At 41.1% G+C, this 21,901-nt stretch overlaps 1 protein-coding gene across 6 annotated transcripts in view; it reads right to left on the reverse strand.

Moving 5' to 3' along the window:
• The window catches only part of ANKRD26 (ankyrin repeat domain 26), a 76,190-nt gene that overhangs the window by 32,015 nt on the left and 22,274 nt on the right, over positions 1 to 21,901 (reverse strand). For 4 of the 6 annotated variants that reach the window (XR_006413980.1, XR_006413981.1, XM_044423042.1 and 1 more), the window contains exons 17-25: positions 21,550 to 21,660; positions 20,063 to 20,112; positions 17,057 to 18,067; positions 16,113 to 16,339; positions 15,005 to 15,154; positions 14,060 to 14,081; positions 9,877 to 10,018; positions 6,719 to 6,932; positions 5,188 to 5,371 (exon numbers count right to left, since the gene is read on the reverse strand). Coding sequence is in view for 4 of the 6 variants with exons in the window: in XM_044423042.1 (XP_044278977.1) it covers positions 5,188 to 5,371; positions 6,719 to 6,932; positions 9,877 to 10,018; positions 14,060 to 14,081; positions 15,005 to 15,154; positions 16,113 to 16,339; positions 17,057 to 18,067; positions 20,063 to 20,112; positions 21,550 to 21,660 (2,111 nt within the window). In the remaining 2 variants the exon portion in view is untranslated. The remainder of the gene's footprint in view (positions 1 to 5,187; positions 5,372 to 6,718; positions 6,933 to 9,876; positions 10,019 to 14,059; positions 14,082 to 15,004; positions 15,155 to 16,112; positions 16,340 to 17,056; positions 18,068 to 20,062; positions 20,113 to 21,549; positions 21,661 to 21,901) is intronic. The other 2 variants (XM_044423044.1, XM_044423045.1) reach the window with 2 other exon arrangements.

Here is a 21,901-nt window from a genome sequence, read left to right on the forward strand (position 1 = left end):
GTATCCCTGTGGCCCTATCACAAACAATCTTCGCTATGACTCTCATCACCAGTGGAATCAGTGGGAAGGCGCAGAAATTCAGATTGTTCCATAGAATCATGAAGGCATCCCCTCGGGATTCGTGTCCAATTCCCGCTCTCGAGCAGAAAGTCGCACACACCTTGTTCTGTTGTGTGGCAAACAAGTCCACGTCGGGGAACCCCCAGTGATGGAAAAGGTTGTCGCGTGTCTGGGGGTCCAGTTCCCATTCGTGAGAGATGAGCATGCGCCTGCTGAGAAGATCTGCTTCCACGTGGTCCGTACCGGCCAGATGGACTGCTATTATCGTAATATCTCTCGAAATGCACCAATCCCAGATCTGCATAGAAAGTCTGGCCAGGGTTGGAGACTTCGTCCCACCTTGCTTGTTCAGATAAAAAACGGTGGCTATGTTGTCCAATGTTATCTGAACACCCCGATGTTGAAGAACATCTTCAAAAGAGCGTAGGGCTTTGAACACGGCCAACAATTCCAGGAAGTTGATATGCTTTGTAGATTCTTGACGAGTCCACGTGCCTTGAGTATACAGGCCGGAGCATATCGCTCCCCAACCTAGAAGAAACGCGTCGGTACCGACTGTAATCGATGGGCCTCGGGACCTGAAGGGGACCCCAACAGTCAGATTGGTCGGGTTTGACCACCATATTAGCGAATGGAGGACCGAGGATGGGACTCGAAGGAGTTTTGACGGTGGATCCCTCTGTGGGTGGAACACTTTGTTGAAAAACAGCCACAATGGACGGAGTCGCAGTCTGGCATGTGGCACCACTGCAACGGCGGAAGCCATATGTCCTAGAAGTCTCTGGATGGACTTCGCCGGAACCGATCTGTCTTGTCGCATTCGATGAACATGGCAAGCGAGAGTCAGTTGTCTGTCCCGAGGGAGGAACGCCTTTTCCAACGTCAAATCCAAGTGGGCTCTGATGAATGTAAGCTTCTGTACCGGAAGGAGAGAAGATTTCTCAGTATTAATGCAAAGGCCCAGGTCGTGCAATAAGGCTCAGGTAATACGGATAGAAGTGAGGAGCGCTTCCCTGGACCTGGAGACTAGGAGCCAGTCGTCGAGGTAAGGAGAAACTTGTATGCCCTGGAGGCGTAGATAAGCACAGACAGGGGCCGTGCATTTAGTAAACACCCTCGGAGTGGTAGCCAAACCGAAAGGTAGAATCATGAATTCGTAGAAATTGGGGGCAACAGCAAAACGAAGGAAATGTCTATATTTGGGATGGATTGCAATATGAAAATAGGCGTCCTTCAAGTCCAATGAGGCGAACCAGTTCTCTTTCCTAAGCAGCAGCAAAATATTTTGGAGGGTGGTCATTCGAAACTTCGTCACAATGAATTGATTCAGACCACGTAAGTCCAAAATCGGACATAGGCCACCGTCCCATTTGGGAACGGTAAAGTATCTAGAACAGAATCCGTGATGCCCGTCATATTGAGTTACTTGACGAATCGCTCCTTTACGAAGAAGTTGTTGTATTTCATTGAGCAGTACTGGTGTGCAAGATGTAAACCGAATCGGACTCGATGGAGGAACGGTATCGAATTCTATCCTATAGCCGTGCTGTATGATAGATAATAACCATCCATCAGATGTGATGGACTCCCAAATGGGGAGTCGGCAGCCGGTCCCCAGATGAGAGGGGGGTGGGTATAGGATAGGGTAGAGGAATGGTTTGCCAGTCCCGTCAATGCTGCCTCCTGTCATCATATAGGCGACGGCCCTGCTTGTAGTGTTGCTGGGGCTGTTGTCGACGGCGCTGCTGCTGTTGCCTGTGCTGAGGCTGTTGCCTGGGATGATACGGCTGTCTGTAGGGTGGACGGTTCCATGGCCACTTACGCCTCGGAAGCGACTGGAGCTCCATTCGTCGGGCCGTCATGCGGGACTCATGAAGTTTTTTAAGTTTATGGTCTGTCTTTCAATGGAAAAGCCCGGACCCGTCGAAGGGCATTTCCTCGATGCGCCGCTTGGTCTCTTCGGGGAAGTTGGTGCTCCTCAGCCACGCATGCCTGCAAAGAGAAATGGCACCGACCAATGCCCTCGAGTTAGTGTCCACATGGTGCCTGGCTGTGGACAACTGTTGCACCGCGACGTGCATCGCCTCCTTAATCAAGGCTTTGGCCAATTCGCCTTGTTGGTCTGGGAGGGCCGAGACGACATTGTGGAGGCGTTGCATTATAAAATACTGGTATCTCGCCAACATCGCCTCGTAGTTTGAGATATGCAGCCCCAAGCCTGAAGCTGCGTAGACCCTCCTGGCCAGGGAGTTGATCTTGCGGCCCTCCTTATCTCGCGGCGCGGTGTGACACCTTGCCTCTCTTCCCTGGGAGGACTCCACCATGACCAAGTTCGGCTTGGGGTGTCGGAGGAGGAATGGTATGTCCTCCTCCCGAACCCGGTACATGGCTTCGTACCTCCGCGATGTTGGTTGCGGGTGAGAGGGCAAGTCCCAGGGCTGGGTCATCGCCTGCCGTAGGGTGGTGATCAAGGGCAGGACGATGGAGGTGGACTGCTCCCCGCGGACGTCATAGATTTTATCTGTAGATGGTCCTGGCCACTGGACGGCGTCGATGTCCAGGGATTGGACAAGCCTGGACATCAGCTCCGCAAAGAAACGTGCGACTCGTCCAGTGATGCGGGGCCCTGGGAGGTCACCGCGACGTCGGGAGAGGTAGAATCAACGTCCGAGTCATCGGAGTCCGCGCCATAGTACAGAGGGGCTGAAGAAGAAGACTCCACTGGCGAAGCGGACCGGCTGCTTTCATCCCGGGGTACCGGGGACATGCGCCTTGGATCCAGAGGCAGTGGGCGATCACGAGAGTGTGGTGGGGATCGATCCCTCGGCACGGGATAGTACCCAGTCGAGTATGGCTCGCCCCAAGATGGGTAGTAGGAGCGACGCCAGTCCTCGAATCGCTCGGATCGCTGCTCCCTGGAGTGGCTCCGGCGGGCCCTGGGCGGGGATTCGATGACATTCGCCTCCAGTGTGGCCATGGGCATAGGCATTGGTGACCTAGCTCTGGGGGGAGAGTCCTGAATCTCTACGTCAGAGATCAAGCCCCGCTGGAGGGATGGAAGCGGTTCGGTCGGGGGGTCAGCCACACGACGGGGAGACCCTTGAGGGGTAACCCTCATGGCTGCCTGGAGCGCTGTCGAGACATGCTGTCGGGGTTGGTCCGGATCCTTCGCCTTTCGGGCCGGCTTAGAGGGCTTCTCTTTCCTGGCTTTTTTGGCCGATTTATCGGCATTGGCGTGCTTGCGCTTCTCGCTTTTCTTTTTGGGAGAAGCTGGTGGGGCCCTCAAAGTAGAAGCACCTTCGTCTGATGGGCGGGAGGGCAGAACCACCGCAGCCGGGCCAGGCTTCGGAGCGGTGACCAGTGGGTCAGACTGCATAAGAGCCCGAACCCACAGGAGCCTCCGGAGGCGGTTCTCCCAATTTTTTCTGGCCTGCTTGGAGAAGGCCAGACAGTGGGAGCACCTGTCGGTCCTATACCCCTCCCCCAAGCAGAGGAGGCATAGGTCGTGCGGGTCAGATGGTGACATCTTCAACCCGCACTCCACACATTTGCAGAAGGCTGCTCGCTGTGCCATCGCAAGAAGAAGAAGAAAAAGGGAGACAGTGCAGAGGGTAAGAATATATTTTTGGTTTTTGTTTTTGTTTTAGAAGAAGAAAATAGAACGGTAGAACAATAGAACTGCAGAAATAACTAGAGCTAACAAGAACTATCAGGGATCTAAAACTGGGAGTAAAAGGAGAAAAAACAGGCTACGAGTAACGATCAAAGCGATAGTCGAAAGCGGTACGAGGCACAGTGAATGGCAGTCGCAAAGACTGAACAAAATGGCGGATGCTCCGCTCTTGATAGGCTGTGAGGGAGGGGGAGCGGATCTTTTCCCCACCAAAATAAACCATTAGCTTATAATCTTCCTGCCAAAGGCACTGCGCAGGCGTAGCACCCATGTGTGTGATGCGCAGAGGCCACAACGAAGAATGGTTAGTAACAGAATCAAGTGCTTCGGATATCAGTGCAAATGGGAAATTCTGGAGAGAAGAGGATTTCTTGACAGACCTTCTAGGGCTGCCTGCTTCTAAGTGAAAGATGCCTGCATGAATTATTCATTCATTTGAACTATCCATTCATTTGAATTATTCATTCATTCTGGGAAGCTGGAAAAAGAGGTTTCAGCTAGAATGCCTGAAAACTGCTGGGTATATCTGTGCAATTGTCTTTTCAACCCAGGTGTGAAATACTGTTAGGAACACATGGGGGAGAAGTGGACAACACAGCTTCCTATAGCTGAATGCTAGGACAGGCAACCAGAACAGTATTTGTTTGTACCCTTGCTGAAATTGGCTCCTGCAGAGGGAGTAGAAGTCCAACCAAATTTCTCTCAATAGGATTATTCTGACCTAAATCTCACTAACACTCTGGATGAATAGGAAAGGTGGAAACCTGAAAGCTCTGTTGAAATTTATTCTTATGTGCATCTTGCTTGGATTTAGATTGAAAGTTCTTTTTATCCTTGGTTTCAACAAGCTCTGAACTTCCTAAAGTGTTTAGTCCCTGGAAAAGTTGTACTTGGAAGGTGCTTCTGAGAACTAGGACAAACTTGCCAGGATTTTGTCCAAACATTCCTTCTAACGGTTACTGCTGTAAACCATCCCAAGACTCTTAAGTATGGGACGGTATAGAAAAGTTTTAAATAAATAACCATCACATTTGTGGCCAGAGCTCTGAAAGTCAGCACTGCATCCAAAGGTAAATTATTACCTATTAGCTTTGTAGCCACAGTTATTTTATGAAGGCTAAATATTGCAATCCTGCCAGTTCTTCAGCCCACAGATAAGTGAAACTAGCAAATATGGAATTAGTTACAGTACTCTAAAGACTTCAGCCAAAGCCACAAATCCTCACTGTTGGGCTGCCTCCCCTTTCTTATCATATGGGTCCTTTGAACTATTTTGCCTTTATTTCAGGGAAAGCTGGTGGCCAGTCTGAGCGACGGAGTGGTCAGCAGAGGTGGAGCCAAGGGGTCACACGTGGTACAACAATTCTTGAACCCCCCAAAGTAGGGAAAACGTACCTCAAAATGAGAAAACTTTTTCCTTTCCAAAATTGAGAGTACACTGAATTCAATCCTACCTGTTTCAGGTGTTTTTTCAGTGTTCTCAGTTCCATTTCTAGACTTCTCAGTGTTAACTCAAGTTGCTGTTTTTCTTCCAACTGTTTACAGTACTGCTCCTCTTTCTTCCTTAACTGTTCTTGACTTTTCTCATACAGCATTTCAGCACTCACCCTCTTTTCTTCTTCTTCTTTCAAAGAAAATCTGGGATGTTATGATTTTAAAAGATGTTTATGAAAATACAAATAAGCATTTGAGGTCTTGTTAGAACATTGAGAAGTATGATGTTTTCAGGTGTGTGTAGTGGGCAGATTGAGGTTGTGCTTGCTTGCCTAGCTCTGTGGTCCATGAAATGGATCATCATATTTGCAAAGGGAAGAAGCACATAGTCTTCACATGTGGCTCACTTAAGGGCAAAATGTGGGCCTCTGGGTTTCCTCAGATTGCCATGCCTCCTTTCCCTGGACATCAATTTTTTGGTAGTTTTCCAGATTTTCTGCAGGTTTTCCCCGTATACTATAAGACTGAAAAGCCTCTTGTAAGGCATAATTATCAGTATTAGGAGCATCAAACCAGACTGTTTGTTGGTCCATTTGTCTTTGACCATGACACCCTTGGAATATGGCCCAAAATGGAATTTGGCCTACAGGCAGAAACAGGATTATAGGGAAATACGCATGTACGTAAGTCACATGCATACAAATGCCAACCACAGGATTCATATATCATAAAATTGGATTGTATAGATTCTACAATTTGAACAACACATTTTGGGCTTTATGAGCACAGAGCCCTATGACAGTGTGACAAACAAATGTGTACACAGTTAAGCATAAAGCAAGTGCGGGGATGACAAAGGTAATGTTGATCATCTTAACGCAAGTTCCCTTAAAATACAGCTACATTTGGCAACTGATCTAAAAATAATTTTGTTGGATGGATTTAACATAACTAACCTACAGCTGGGCTGAGGAAGCTGTGGCCTTCTAGACTCAATCTCCCATTAGACACAGTCAATGTTGCCAATAGCCAGGGATTATAGGAACTGTAGTTCAACATCATCTTGAAGGTCACAGGATCCTTAGCCTTGTTTTATAGATTTGTAGTCCCTGCACAAAGTAGAATTAATTGGGATACTAAATTCTAATTCTAAGGTTACCACGTTTAGATAAAAGTACTTCATAGAAATCCTTGAAAAATGTTAGACATAACAACACTGACATAACAGGAATTGGGATATAGTAAAATTAATCTCCAATATACCTGCCTCATTTCCAATCCATACATATTTTTAACAATCACAGGTTCAAAAATGTATTTTGATTGAATCAAGTGTGAAGCTGCATGGTCCTAGATGAACAGCCAACACAAAGCTATGCCACTTCTGTCCTGTCCTGTCCTATTCTAAATTAAGTGGAAGGAACGACGATATTCTAAGCAAACATTTTTACTGCCTAAACATTTTGACTTTAGTCCTACAGTTTGTTTGTTTATATATTTACATAGATCTATCAAAGTGCCTGAACTGAAGGTTTACTGAAGCATTCTTACTTGAGACTACTGATATCACTTTCCCATTCTACTTTTTGATGTTCCAACATAGATTTCATTTCTCTCATTTCTTCCAATGTTCTCTGCTGTTCTTTTTTCTCTTTCTCAAGTTTTTTAACTCTTCTTAATTGCTGAGTATAACGTCCCTTTTCATGTTCAATTAAACGTTCATATCCATGAAATATATTTTGAATTTTCTGGAGACTTACAGAATCTGCTTTGGAAAAAGAATATTGTATTACGTCATAAAAAGAAACCTACATGAATTCTGCACTTTATGTATTTTACATCTGAAAAAATCAACACAATGATTCTGTCACTGAGGTGTGATGCAAACATCAAATTCCTGGCAAGTCCAGGTTTCCCCATTCTCTGCAATGTAAAAGGCAGCTCTTTAGTTGTATTGTACATGCAGGTGACTTCCACCCCAAACTCAGCAAATCTAAAATCCTTGGACACATAGAAAATCTACAAGAATTAGAAAATTTATTTATTTATTTATTTATTTATTTATTTATTTATTCCGATTTATATCCTGCCTTTTTCCTACAAAGGGCTCAAGGCAGCTTACATCATTCTCCTCCTCCATCTTATTTGATGTCATACACGATGAGTGTTTTGCTATACCACTCCCACTTCCCCCCACATTAAAACAGAAGAAAGCACCATTTCAATGTTTAATATGAGGCCACTTACAAGTCTTTTTTCAGGGCAGGTACAAAATTATTACAACAAAGTGGCAATCATTAATTATTTTAGAATAATTAATCATCCATCGTCAAACAAAAGCAGGCATATAAAATGGGCTATGTGGAGACAGGCATGGATGAAGAGCCTAGGGATTGTTTAAAGTTGTGATTCTCTATCATCTTCTCATAGAAGAGATTGTAGAGATTGTAGAGAGGTTTAGAGATTGTAACAATCTCAGTTTTCAGTATTTTATAAGAGTTAGTTTCAGCATCTTAACATCAACTGATCTTTTGTTTTGTTAATTTAAAGAAATGTAAATGTGGTATGGTGGTTAGAGTGTTGGACTGAGGACCTGGAAGATCTGGATTCTAGTCTTCACCTGGCTATGAAGCTCACTAGGTGATTTGTACCAGTCATGGACTCTCAGTCTAACCTATCTCACACAGTTGCTGTTGTGGGAATAAAATGGAGCTATGTAAGCCATCTTAGGTTCCTTGCAAGAAGAAAAAAAATTGGGATATAAATGCAATGTGATGATGATACAGTATTTTTAAAAGCAAGTCCACAAAAGGTACTAGCTTGAAGACATTTTACTAGTCCGCTGAGGACTGACCGAGGAAGCACAGAATGTTCCATCCCCTTTCAGCAGCCTGCTGCATATTAAATACCGAAGAGAGGGCTTCCTTTTTCTGGCATTCCAGTGGCTTTCTCTGCTGGGCACAGAGAAGGGACAGTGTTCTACTCCTGCTCTACCAGCCCACTCATCTGCTGCATGGTTACACTTAATACTTAGATAATATCCCTTCTAATATCTTTTACTGCATCACCGATATTCTATAACCAGGTGCCTTAGTTCATATAAAATGATTTAATACAAATTGGATGACATTTAATTTTCCTGAAAGTTTTTCATCTTTACTGCCTAGAACAAAAGGAGAAATGGTAGTAATAGAATCATTTTTACCATATTTTTCTCAGCCATGATAAAGTCAATATCTACCATCTATTCAAATCCATTAATTAATAGATCTGTGTTTAATTAACCTACCAGTAACATTTGACAGTTTCATTTTCAAATACTTATATTCTTAGTCTGTTACATTGTCATACATTTCTCCTTGTTTAGTTTCTATAAATACATCTAAAATATCTCATTCAGATCAAGGTATATCTCCAAATTCCAACAATGGTTTGATTAACTTTCTTGTGGATATGTCAGTCTTTTAAGAAGGTCTAGATATAATAATACTTGCTAAGTATCCAATATTTCCACAACGTCTGTGTTGTGTCTAGTTAGTGATACTTCAAATATTTTTGTGTCCAAATTAAACACCACTGCTAAAGAAGAGTTGCCTTACCTTGAAGTAGCCTATGTTGGTATTAGTTAACGATAACTTTCCAGTTGGTGACCTATAAAATCTATCCCTATTAACATAGTTATTCCAGTCCTAAATGCTTTAAGTATTTCTTTTATCAATGGCTATTTTATTTAAAACACAGTAGATGGTTTAGTTTTTTTTAAGTAAATTATTTTTTCTTTCAGCACAACCCTATGTTTATTCAGCATGTTCAATGGGTCTTACTTTCTAGCAACAAGTTTAGCATTACAACTCAGTTGCATTGCTACTTTTCAAAAACAAAAATGTCTTTCCTGTAAAAAAAGGCAAACAAATAAACAAAGTAAACAAACCAGCAACAACGTCTTTTTTGTGAAAGTGTTTCTCTGTACTCTGCTATAATTAATGCTACTGGGTAAGGTTTCAGATTTGTTAGACTGCGTGTTAGCTTTACTGAGCATTTCTATCCACACATTTCCTTATTTTTAAAATGCATGTGTACTTCTCTCTCTCTCTCTCTTTCTCTCTGCACACAACAGAGAAAGAGAGAAAGGGTGAGTGTCTCTCTACACTGACTGAAGAATATTCTAGAAATGATGTAAGAAGAACAATCGCTGTCAATTTCTGGCTTCCACTGACTATCCCCCAACTATGTGACCTTGAGGTCCATCTAGTCCTCATTTGAAGTTCTTCTGTTGTGAACCGGGCAAACTTCCTGCACCCCATTTTTATGGTTTTTATTATTCCATATTAACAGTTCAGAAAACTACTATTCACTTAGATATGCTTTTTTGACAGTGGGAACATAGCATTTTCACTTCAGAGAACAAAACTACTATTTGTTACAAGAAATCAAAATGCTCTTAGACTGGGATCAGCTCAGAAACATAATTACTTTCATTGTGTCTTAGAACTTGATCAGAATCCTCAACTGCTATTTTAATGTTTACTTCATGTTCTATAATTAGAGGGATCCCTGTTTTTTAAAAAGCAAATAGATGTTAGGTCCCTCTCAACAGGATCTTACTGTAGCATTCATGAATCAAGTAACTTATCAGCAGAACTCATACAGGGATTCATATACTGATTCATAATTTTATAACTATTGATAACAATAAGCAGCGTGCTCACCTTTACTATCCAAACTAAGTTGTTCTATCAATATAACAGCTTCTTTATACATTAAAGTAGGCAACTCAATATCCTCTGTAGCTGTATCTGAAGACTGAGTAAAGTCATCGAAATCATTATCAATGTCCGTTGCATTGTAGATCTATGAATAATAAACCCACAATCAGAAGAGAAAGACATTGCTGCATATCATAACAAGTCAGTCTGGGATGTAAAAGCTGTTGACCATTCTGTTCTATTTGTGAATTTTCTGTTTTACCATCAGATTATAAATATTAGTTTCTATGCTCCCGGCTTTTTCATGCACATAAATTAGCTCTACTGCAGGTCCTAGGAGGCTGGAGGTTATGACCATGGAGCCCCTATTATACCTTGATTGTCCTTGCACAACTAATAACATCAGCTGCTATTGCATTTCTCAGGGATAGGTAAGAATGCTGGCAGTCCTTTCTGTACCTTCTTTACGCTCTTCTCAGCAGCCCCATGTTACTGACTGGTGTTGGGATTGCAGTCTGATTCACCCTGCAAAGGCCTGCAGGGAACCGGTGTGTGATAATGATGCAGTGCAGCTAGAAGCCCTGGGGAATACCATACAAGGCTTCACTACACTGCTCCTCTTTGCCACAGCATCACAAACTGTTCTGCTGGCTACTTTTTGCTCTGACTTCCAGTCTTGCCTTGAACTAAGACCCTCTTCTTGTTCCTGCCTGTCTACATGTCTGACTTCTGCCTGGCTCCAGCCTGATTCTGTCTTCATTCTTGCCTCCAGCCTGACCCTGCCCCGGCCAGGTACCTGCACCTCATTCTTCCTGACCTCGCTTTGCTCCTGCACATGTCTGTCTCAGTGGCATCTGGCCCTTGGCCTTCTACTGGACCATGTTTGTGCTTGAATCCTGTTGCCTCATTCTTTTCACTCCAGTTCTGACCTTGTAGACATGCCTTTTGCTCTGGCCCTCCCAGTCTGGCGCAAGCCTCCACCCTGCACCTGTACCCTGGTCACAGCATCCTGACTGTAGCCACCCACCACCTCTCTCCTAGACCTTACAACTGAGTTGGGACTCTGCCTGAGGAATGTTCTACAAGCGCTAGTGCTGTCAAGAGGAGAGAAACTTCAAGCTTAATGACAAACCGCTCCCATCTGGGGTGGATGTCCAGCAGACCTCTAACTTCTAGCCCAAAATGGTGCAATGATGCCTCAGTGGCAGTCTCCAAAAGTGATCAACAGTTTGGTGGGGTTGAATTCAAGGGCAAGGGTCACCCCTCCGACATCACAACACTCTATGAAGGTGGAGTTGTTCCTTCTTCACAAGCCTTGTACATGTGCAGTGGGGGGAGGGTACGGGACTAACTGGGGGTCCTGACAGGGAGTCAATTACTGTAGTGACAGATATAGGGAGATATGGCCTTGGCTGGAGGGCTAGCCAGGCAAGTAGAACACAGTTCAGGCAGGTAATGACTGTGTTGTCTTCTGACCCTTCTTTAGGTTTAGTGGTTGCTCTATCAGCCTGCCCTTGGGTCTTTTTCAAATGTGAGTTTTGGGCACAATAAAACCTCCTACAACCATGAATTAACAGTGGATGAGGCAGCTGATCCAGCATGTATAACCAAGGAGGTTAAAAGATAGGAGCTGGGTTAAAAGACAGGAGCTATCCTCTCCCACCTTTCCCCAGCAGGGTACTTGATACAGCCTTAGAGAAGACTGGAGGGCTGGGAAAAGGTGGTTGCCATAGTCTCTCTCTCTCTCTCCATGTTTCCTGTCCATCTTACTCCTAGTCTAGAATGTTTGCATCTTGTGCTGGGCCAGCAGGATAGATTAGGGATTCTGTTAGTGCAGTGTTCATCCCATGACTCAATAATGATCTTTTTGAACAATTGCTATATTCTAGTCATGGGAGTTATCTGACCAATAGGGTGGGATATTAGTATTTGCCTCCATGTATTAAGAATACAAGTTCATTCTGTTTGTTTCTCATATACTGAAAGCTATGTGTTTATGGTCTGACTTGACATCACATCAAACTATGGTAAAGAAGTTAGTTTACAAACTATGGTAAAGAAGTTAGTTAGTTTAGATACCAAACACCTACTGTTTTATATAGATGGTTAGAAGTTGGGGGGAGGGGAGTGTTGTTGTTGTTGTTAGTTGCGAAGTGTCCGACCCATCACGACCCCATGGACAACACTCCTCCAGGCCCTCCTGCCCTCCACCATCTCCTGGAGTCCACCCAAGCTCACACCAACTGCTTCAGTGATTCCATCTAGCCACCTCATCCTCTACCGTCCCCTTCTTCTTTTGCCATCTATTGTTCCCAGCATTAGGCTCTTCTCCAGGGAGTCCTTCCTTCTCATTAGGTGGCCAAAGTATTTGAGTTTCATCTTCAGTATCTGGCCTTCTAAAGAGCAGTCAGGGTTGATCTCCTCTAGGACTGACCGGTTTGATCGGCTTGCAGTCCAAGGGACTCACAGGAGTCTTCTCCAGCACCACAATTCAAAGGCCTCAATCCTTTGGCGCTCAGCCTTCCTTATGGTCCAGCTTTCACAGCCATACATTGCAACTGGGAAAACCATAGCCTTGACTATATGCACATTTTTCGGCAGGGTGATGTCTCTGCTTTTTAGTATGCTGTCTAGATTTGCCATAGCTTTCCTCCCCAGGAGCAAGCGTCTTTTAATTTCATGGCTGCAGTCCCCATCTGCGGTGATCTTGGAGCCCAGGAAAATAAAATCTGTCACTACCTCTATTTCTTCCCCATCTATTTGCCATTATCTTAGTTTTCTTAATGTTCAGTTTCAAGCCAACTTTTGCGCTCTCCTCCTTTACCCGCATCAAGAGGCTCTTTAGTTCCTCTTCACTTTCTGCCACAAGAGTGGATATCTGAGGTTGTTGATATTTCTCCCAGCAATCTTAATTCAACTGATTCATCTAGCCCCGCCTTTCTCATGATGTGCTCTGCATATAAGTTAAATAGGCAGGGCGACAGTATATAGCCTTGCCGAACTCCTTTCTCAATTTTGAACCAATCAGTGGTTCCGTGTCCAGTTCTCACTATTGCTTCTTGACCCGCATACAGGTTTCTTAAGAGACAAATAAGATGGTCTGGTACTCCCATCTCTTTAAGAACTTGCCACAATTTGTTGTGATCCACACAATCAAAGGCTTTAGCATAGTCAATGAAGCAGATGTTTTTCTGGAACTCCCTAGCTTTCTCCATGATCCAGCATATGTTGGTAATTTGATCTCTAGTTCCTCTCCCTCTTCCCCTCCTCTTCCTCTTCGAAATTCTTCCTGTACTTCTGGTTATTCTTGGTCCACATACTGCTGGAGCCTAGCTTGTAGAATTTTGAGCATAACTTTGCTAGCATGTGAAATGAGTGCAATGGTGTGGTAGTTTGAACATTCTTTGGCATTGCCCTTCTTTGGGATGGGAATGTAAACTGACCTTTTCCAATCCTGTGGCCACTGTTGAGTTTTCCAAATTTGCTGGCATATTGAGTATAGCACTTTTACTGCATCGTCTTTTAAGATTCTGAATAGCTCAACTGGAATACTGTTGCCTCCACTAGCTTTGTTGTTGCTCAGACTTCCTAAGGCCCATTTGACTTCACATTCCAGGATGTCTGGTTCGAGATCAGTGACCACCCCATCATGGTTATCAGGGACGTTAAGCTCTTTCTTTTATAGTTCTTTTATAGTTCTTCTGTGTAATCTTGCCACCTCTTCTTAATCTCTTCTGCCTCTGTTAGGTCCCTGCCATTTTGGTCCTTTATCATGCCCATCTTTGCATGAAATGTTCCCTTCATATCTCCAATTTTCTTGAAGAGATCTCTGGTCCTCCCTATTCTATTGTTTTCTTCTATTTCTTTGCACTGTTCATTTAAGAAGGCATTCTTATCTCTTCTAGCTATTCTCTGGAATTCTGCATTCAATTGTTCGTTTCTTTCTCTTTCTTCCTTGCCTTTTGCTTCCTTTCTTTCCTCAGCTATTTGTAAAGCTTCCTCAGACAGCCATTTTGCTTTCTTGCATTTCTTTTTCTTTGGGATGGTTTTAGTTGCTGCCTCTTGTACAGTGTTGTGAACCTCCGTCAATAGTTCTTCAGGCACTCTGTCTATCAGATCTAATTCCTTAAATCTATTAGTCACTTTATATAGACGGTTAGAAGTTGGGTGGGGGGGAGTAGCCTACCTTATTTTCATTGGCTGGACATCTAGAATACAAACAAACAAATTTACAATTATGAAACAGTTACAAATAAAAGTATTTCAACTCAGCCAATGAAGAAGCAAGCCATCTTTGGCTTGCCTGGGCTGTTCAACTGTCTCTGCTGAGCAAACAAGACCTTTGCTTAGGTCCTTAAAACAGCAGAGAAGCAAGGGAGGTGATCAGGCACCCTTGCCTTCTCCTCCAGAAGAGATATCTGGAGTAGGGGGAATGTCTGATCCACTCTCAGGCACAAGTTGGTTGGGTGGAGGGGGAGCTCAACTAGGTGGCTTTGCTGAAAGGAACAGTGATTCCTCAAACTGCCTGAAAGGAAGTCTCCAGGCACGCGCTGACTGGGTAATCAGCTGGGCTGGCATTGGTCCGCACCTGAAAGAAACAACATCTTTCAGGCAATAGCAGAAGAGGGAGCAATCACCTTGGCTGCACTACCCAGCTGGGAGCAGTACTGATCAGCTGATTCCCCCACTTCTATCTTGAGCTGCGGAAGGGGAAGGAAGAACCTGGGCTAAGTGAGGAGATTCCCTACCTAGCCTAGGTCTACACTTCTGCTGGAGAAAAAGGCACTCAGGTAGTAGCAGGGAAGGGAGAACCTTTAAAATCCATACCAGAGTTCTCAGTTATGCAAATCAGATCTATAAATAGCTTCTACAATTGTTTACATTTTTAGCATGCTTTCAGTGATTGACAAGTATGCTGGTATATGATAAATCAGGCAAATTGGTGGTGTTAACATGTAATGGAAAAGACTTCTAACCAAGATCCTGGAGAGTTCTAGCCAATCAGGAAGCATAGTACTTGGCTAAATGCATCACTGGTTTCATTTTGAGTGAGGCAACTCTTTACATCCATAAATAATCATTCAAAAATAAAAAACCCACCAAAAACAGACAATATAATGATTGTAAGTACCCTGCTTCTTCTGGAGAAACTTCACTCAAACTGCTGTCATCCTCCAGTTGGTGTAGATTTTCCATAATCTGCTGATTAATTCTTTGCTTTGAAATCCGCCTTTGTTTTCCCCCTTTTCTTACATCCTTCACACTGGCAGTAAGATTTTTCCTAAAATACAGAAAAATACAACATTTGAGAAAGCACCAGAAAAATATTTTGACATGAGGTTACAAAAAACAAACAAACAAACAAAAACAAACAAAAACAAAAAACTAAACTAAAACAACAGAAGTGTCTGCATCAGAATAATAATATAAAATGGCAACATACATGGGGGCAAATTAAGCTACACCAGTGGTAGGCAAAACAGTTTTTTGAAAAATGTTATGTATATGAGCAAAGATGAATACAAAACTGCACTAGAAACCCATAAATGTGCACATAGATTTAATCTGTTTAATCTTTAATCATTAGATTTGCTTGTATTGAGAACTATATCATATATTGTCTTCTGTCTTTGTTATTTCAGTTAAACAAACTGTTAACATTATGAATAGAACACAGGAGACTATCTGAAAAGTCTTCTCATCCTCCTGCTCCTTCTGAACATTCCTTTGGCTAAACTGAAAATACAAGGAGAAAGCATAGGAAAACTATTGCTAGGTAGTGGATTTATTCCTGGATTTGAATATGTGGCATACCACTGATTCTGCATAGGAAATTCATAATCGTCCAAGTTCAGAGGGCTATGGGCATTCTTACTGGACTGTGTCCTAAGTTATTCTGTGTGTGTGTGTGTTTGCGTGTGCGTGAGCATAAACCACATACATTACATGTAAAAGAATCCCAATTCATTCCCTGAGAATCTCCACTACAGCTGAAAAAAACTCCCATCTGAAACTTTACAGAATAATGATCAGTCACTAATGTTGACAATAATGTGCTAGACGGGCCAGAGGACTGATACGACATGAGCCAACTTTTTCTTTTCTTTCCTATATTTGTACTAAAGTCATAGACATGTGTATCTCAAGTTTGAATGTTTTCATGTAGGCATTACTGTGCAAAAATATTTAATCAAATTGGTTTAAATGAGAACAGAATTAATTTTAGTTTTCATACTCACCCTGGACAAGGTATTGGAATTAATCCCTTTCTATCTGGTGAGGAAATTCTGTTAATTATTTGGCTTTCTTCTTCTATTTCACCTTCTAGTTTAATATGCTGGTTTTCATTTACTGTAGGCTTCTGCTCAGTTTTCTGTTCAATATCCACAGCCAACTTCTTTTCAATATCTGCAGTTTCTTTTCTTCCTTCAGCCTCCAACTCCCATTTTCTTTTTCCCTCTTCAACCTGAAGCAATGTAACAATATAATGGATTTGCTAGACTGCAAATAACATACCCTTAATGATAAGTCAATGTTAGTTCTGTTATTTAATTTTGCTTATTCCTCCAAAACAGAAAACAATTTCACACTTGAAAATAAGCTATTCAATCACTGCTAAAGTTGTAGTTAGTAAGAATTAGTACTGTTTAACAAAATGTAATGAAAAAACTATTAGTGACAGGAAAAAATGAATCAGGAACACACAGTTTTACATTAAAACAAAACAGGTACCATTTTTGAAAATGATCAAAAATAACATATGAAGGAAATAAAAGAAGCTACACACAACAAATTGAAGAGTGCTTAGTAAGAATGAGAGCAAATGAAAAGTTCAATCAATACCCTGTTCAGAAGCTACTTTCACATTTTGCACCAGGTATATAACCAGTATATAAATGGGTGCTGCTCATTTGTTATGAAGTTGCACCTATTTAAACTTTTGGAGTCCTATCATGTTAGAGCAGTTTTTAAAATTTTGAATCAAATGTTCTTAAAATCACCATCTAACACAGAATGGAAGAAAAACTTATATAATCTCTTCCTTCCTGAATTGTTTTAGAAGCATTACATAAAGCCAACATAGAAAGAAGGCTTTTCAATAAATGTTGAAGAGCTGAAATGAACAGGATGGCTGTGGTGTGAGAAAAGACTAAGGAATGAAAAGCAGCAGGTACTTGTCTACCTCTTTTTGCAGTTGAGCTTTTTCTTTCTCCAATGCCAGGAACACTATCTGTAGCATTCCTACCTCATTCTTAAATCTTGCAACATCGCGTTCTAATTCATCATCCAGTTCTTTTTTTGTTGACTGATGGCAGGTTTGTTCAGAATATTTCACTTTAGTTCCAATCTCAGTATCAAAATATTTACTAGCATTAAAATAGCATGCCATTTCTTGACTTGTACTTTTAGCTATATCAAAACATGTGTTTAAATTGTCAGTCACAACTGGTTGTTTGATACAGGTAGCTTCAAAACTTGTACTTGAAATGATGTCTTTAAAACAATGGGTTGGTGAATAAAGAGGACATGTTCCTGAAGCAGTAGTATTGCCATCCACATTTGTTTCCAGTTGTACACATGTATTGTCATTTCCTTCTTCACTTACATGTATTTTTGTACCTTCTATATTATTAGATAAAACCTCATTATTTGTTTTCCAGTTTTGTTCAACATTTTGCTTCCAATTTTCACATGGTTTAAAAAGAAGCATATGAGAAACAGGATTTTGAGGATATAAAACTGAGTTTTCAGTGTTGAGTGTTTTTTCTGAAGTGACAGACTTTAACTGTCCAATATCACCCTTTCCTTGTATATCAATGGTAGCTTCAGACAGATGAGGTGATGATGATTGTTTTATGTCCTCTAATACATCACTGATGCCATCTTGTGATCTTCCTTCCACAGACATATCTACTTTGCTACTTATAATTTCACCAAACATCTGCTTTAGCTCTGCTGTAATGCTCTTAAAATTTGTTTTAACTTCCTTTTTTTCATTAGCAACCCACATTTTTTCATATCTTTCTTCCCAGAGCGTTGAATCAAAATTGCTGCATTCATTGTTTGATTCTTCATTGTGAATTAGTTCTCCAGTTTTCTTTTCATCATGAATATATGAAAGTTCAGTATTGTCAATCTGCTTTTCAGGTGATGGTTTTTCTATAGAATTGTGAGTGTCTATTACACCTTTATCCTTATGCAAGCAAGTATGGACAAAAAAATTAGCAAAGAATAACCAATGTGTTACTAAAAATTAATCTATAGATGTTACAACATATATCTGATTTTAAGTATATTTGAACAGGAACATTTATTTTACAATATTTGTTTCTTCAACTATTACATTTTAACAGTTCTTGGATTAATTTCACTGTAGCATTAAAATAAACTTTTTCCTTTCTTTGTCAGATACAAAATATACATATATTTATAACCTGTCAAACTCTTTCAAACAGATCACAAAGTTTAAATAAAAAAGAAAATGATATATTGTATCACTAATATTATGCTCCTTTTCTATATTCTTACTTCTTGTGTAGACGAGGGACTAAATAAGTTGAAGAGGGAGAAAGAGACATCCTCACCCCTACAGACTTTCGAGAGATTATGAGCCTTAATTCACCCAATAGTGCTTAACAAGCCTGATGTGTTGGACTGGGTAGTAACACCCAATAGGTCACAATTTCCTCCCACATGAAGGGAAGTCTCACACATCACTGCTAACCCCTCAACATTTCCCATTCAAATGGAATGGGAGTGGCAATCACAACAACCCTATATAAACTAGCAACTTGAAAACAGCCATGGAAATAAGTAGAAAAGAAGGATAAAGAGTTTCCTTCCTAGCTCCATCATGCCTTTTCATACATGTGTTATCATTATCACATGTCCCATACCCACTGCTGAAAACTTTACAAGCTTCAGGTTTCCCAACACAAATTGAGTTGCTCTGCTGGTGCAGTGAGTTTCTCAGCTTAGTCCCAAAAGAAAGCCAGCTTCCCAGAACCATCTCCCAGCAAGACCTCCCAACCTTGTGCAAACTGTGGGTCACCCTGAGTCAGCTAAGCAGGATCGTTTCAGCTGCTGTGGCTGCCACATTCCTTCCAGAGGTTATTGTCCTAAAGACAGCTCCAGAGGTAACTCTCAGCACAGAGCTATGGTGCATGTAGAAAGTAACAAATTTATATGGATCCCCGCATTTTTTGGTAATTGTAGGGGTAGGAAAAGCTTCAATTTGCTAAAAGGAATCTTAATAGCATAGAGGGAAGAACTCAAATAATTTCAATCTCTTATTCACAATTATGTATTTTATTAGTCTGCTTTCATATTAAGAATGAGAAACTATTAGATATTGAAACATTAAAAAGGTAAAAAAGATACTGTATATGTCAATATTCCCTTGATGAAATGTTATTGCCTTTTGGACATGCTGTGCCAAGATGACTTGATCTGTAAGAGTCAAAGGAGCATGTACTGCCAAGGTCTACCAGTACTGGGAATTCCTTAGCTACTGCCATATTACAGAAGCAGACCAGCTGGTTTGCTAACAGTTTTGTATGGATAATATTTATGGATTTTTATACTTTCCTTTGCCCATTTGCTGAAAAACACTCTATGAACGACAGTTTATAAGCTATAGAATTACAGGTTGGTAGGATAAGATGCAACACAAAATGGTGTAGGAATTCATAAATGAATAATAACACTCTTGTGCTAATAAATTTAAGATATTTACAAAATAACTGGAATTCTACCCCTCCTCCATTATTCATTTATTTCTCCACAGAATAAACCATCTATGAATGCACTGAAAGCACAGAAACCAAAGACATCAAAGAAATTCCCACATAATTAAGAATGGCCCAATTACTTATGTCTTGGTTGGCCACAACTTTGCAACTAAACCTCAGAAAAGGTCCATATTAAGAAGCAGACAATTCATAACTATCATATTATTCATTTTAGAAAAGGTTAGAGAATATTAGTAAAGATGAGAAACCTAGCTGGAAGTAAATGGATAGAATAAGAAGTAACAATGTAGAAACTGGAAGCAGGGTGGCCAAGGACATAAAACCTGTTCTTTTAACTTCAAAACAAAATCACTGCATAACTAAAGAAAATGAGTTTCAACTACATAATATGCAATGGTACTCAATATCAACTTTGAAATCAATTTTAATTTATATACCTTGTTCTCATCAGTTCCAAATTCACCTTTTTGTTCATTATGTTGAACATCTGTAAAAAAAAATTGATAAAGACATTTATAACAATTATAGTCCTCATGTTGTTGTATATTTTGCAAGTAAACAGACATGCATTAAGAGCAGACAGTATAAAATCCAAATGCTTCTCCTGGAATATTTCAATAACCAAGTATGCAAGCCTATGTATTAATTAAAATTAATTAATTTATGAAAAGACAAATCACAGAAGGCATAGGACAAAATATTGCACAAAGTTATGCTATTTCTTTTTATGTTCAGATGAAAAGAATAAAAATATGGATATTTTTATTTGATAGAGTTCACGAACTATCCATTTGCTGCTTTGAGTGTACACAATAAGCATTGTCAAAGCTTTCCTGATAACCCACTAAGAACCTTCAATGTTTGATATATACTTAAAAAGTTCCAGAATATGTTTTATTGTTCATTCTGCCACCTCACAACTCACATCATGATTCTATCTTATTTGGCTGCATGTGGACACCAGGTTCACATTCCATGGTTTAAAGGTGTAATGCACCCAATCCCTGAAAGTGTTTTGAACAGAGGACTCTGGGTCCTGAAAAACTATTTCTTCCCACCCTTCCAACTTAATTAACACTTCAATGTAGATTAGAATGAAGACTAGCACACAGAATTGGCTCATTTCAACCCTTGCAAATCACAGCTCTGCCCTGTGACTCCACTAAAAGCTGACTGGGTTGTAACTAGCAGCTGTAAACAGCACATGGTTAGGCATCTGCTTCAGTTTACAGACCCTGATTTTATGAAGAATGAAATCAGTTACCTTCTGAAACAATTAAATTATCTCAACATTTGCTAAAGGGCAAATGTTATTTTAGGCTGAATTCATACAAGTATCACTTCCAAATCACATGCAGTACTAGTTCTCAGTACTGGTTGGGCCTCATCTGGGGTACTGTTTGCAGTTCTGGGCACCAAGTTTAAGAAACATACAGATAAGCTGGAAAGGGAGCAGATGAAGGCAACAAGGATGATCCAAGGACTGCAAACCAAGCCCTGCGATGGGAGACTGTAAGAACAAGGCATGTTTGGCCTCGGGAAGAGAAGGCTGAGGGGAGATTCTTGAAAGCCTGTCACAAAGAGGTAGGACAGGATCCCTTCCTGATCATCCCAGAGTGCAGGACATGGAATAATGGCCTCAGGTTAGAGGAAGCAAGATTCAGGCTAGAGATCAGGAAACATTTCCTCTCTGTTATAGGAGTATGGCAGTGGAACCAATTATCTAGGGAACTTGTGGGCTCTCCCACACTAGAGGAATTCAGGCTACAGCTGGGAAGCCATCTGAGAGGGATGGTTTAACTTGGAGTCCTGCATTCAGCAGGGGCTGGACCCGATGGCCCTTTGGCCCCTTCCAACACTACTATTCTATGATTAAACAATTGTTCTACTGTCACATGAACAAAGAATTTGGTTGCAGTATTACCTTTTGCTAACTGTAATGGATATGGAGGATTTTCCAGCATCAAGTTGTTAAAAGATTTAGTACAGGGAACACTCTTAAGTGAAATGCTGGTTGAATCCCAGTCAGAAGCATCTGAAAAAGTCAAGATGTTAAAAAAATTAAGGGCAATGACACATTTACATTTGCTAGACAACAGAATAATTTGATACATTTTACCATCATTCAACAGTTAACATCTATAATCTGTTACTCATACTAAGTAGGGAAGTTCAACAATTCTGTTCCTGAATTATGAAAACAAGTTCTGTCCACTTCTAAAAATGCACATTTTTCCCAACAGATAAGAAAAATGCTTGCAAACCAAGGCAAACTA

The sequence above is a fragment of the Varanus komodoensis genome, unplaced genomic scaffold, assembly GCF_004798865.1.
Source record: "Varanus komodoensis strain SLA01 unplaced genomic scaffold, ASM479886v1 scaffold13_1, whole genome shotgun sequence".
NCBI classification, from domain to species: Eukaryota; Metazoa; Chordata; class Lepidosauria; order Squamata; family Varanidae; genus Varanus; species Varanus komodoensis.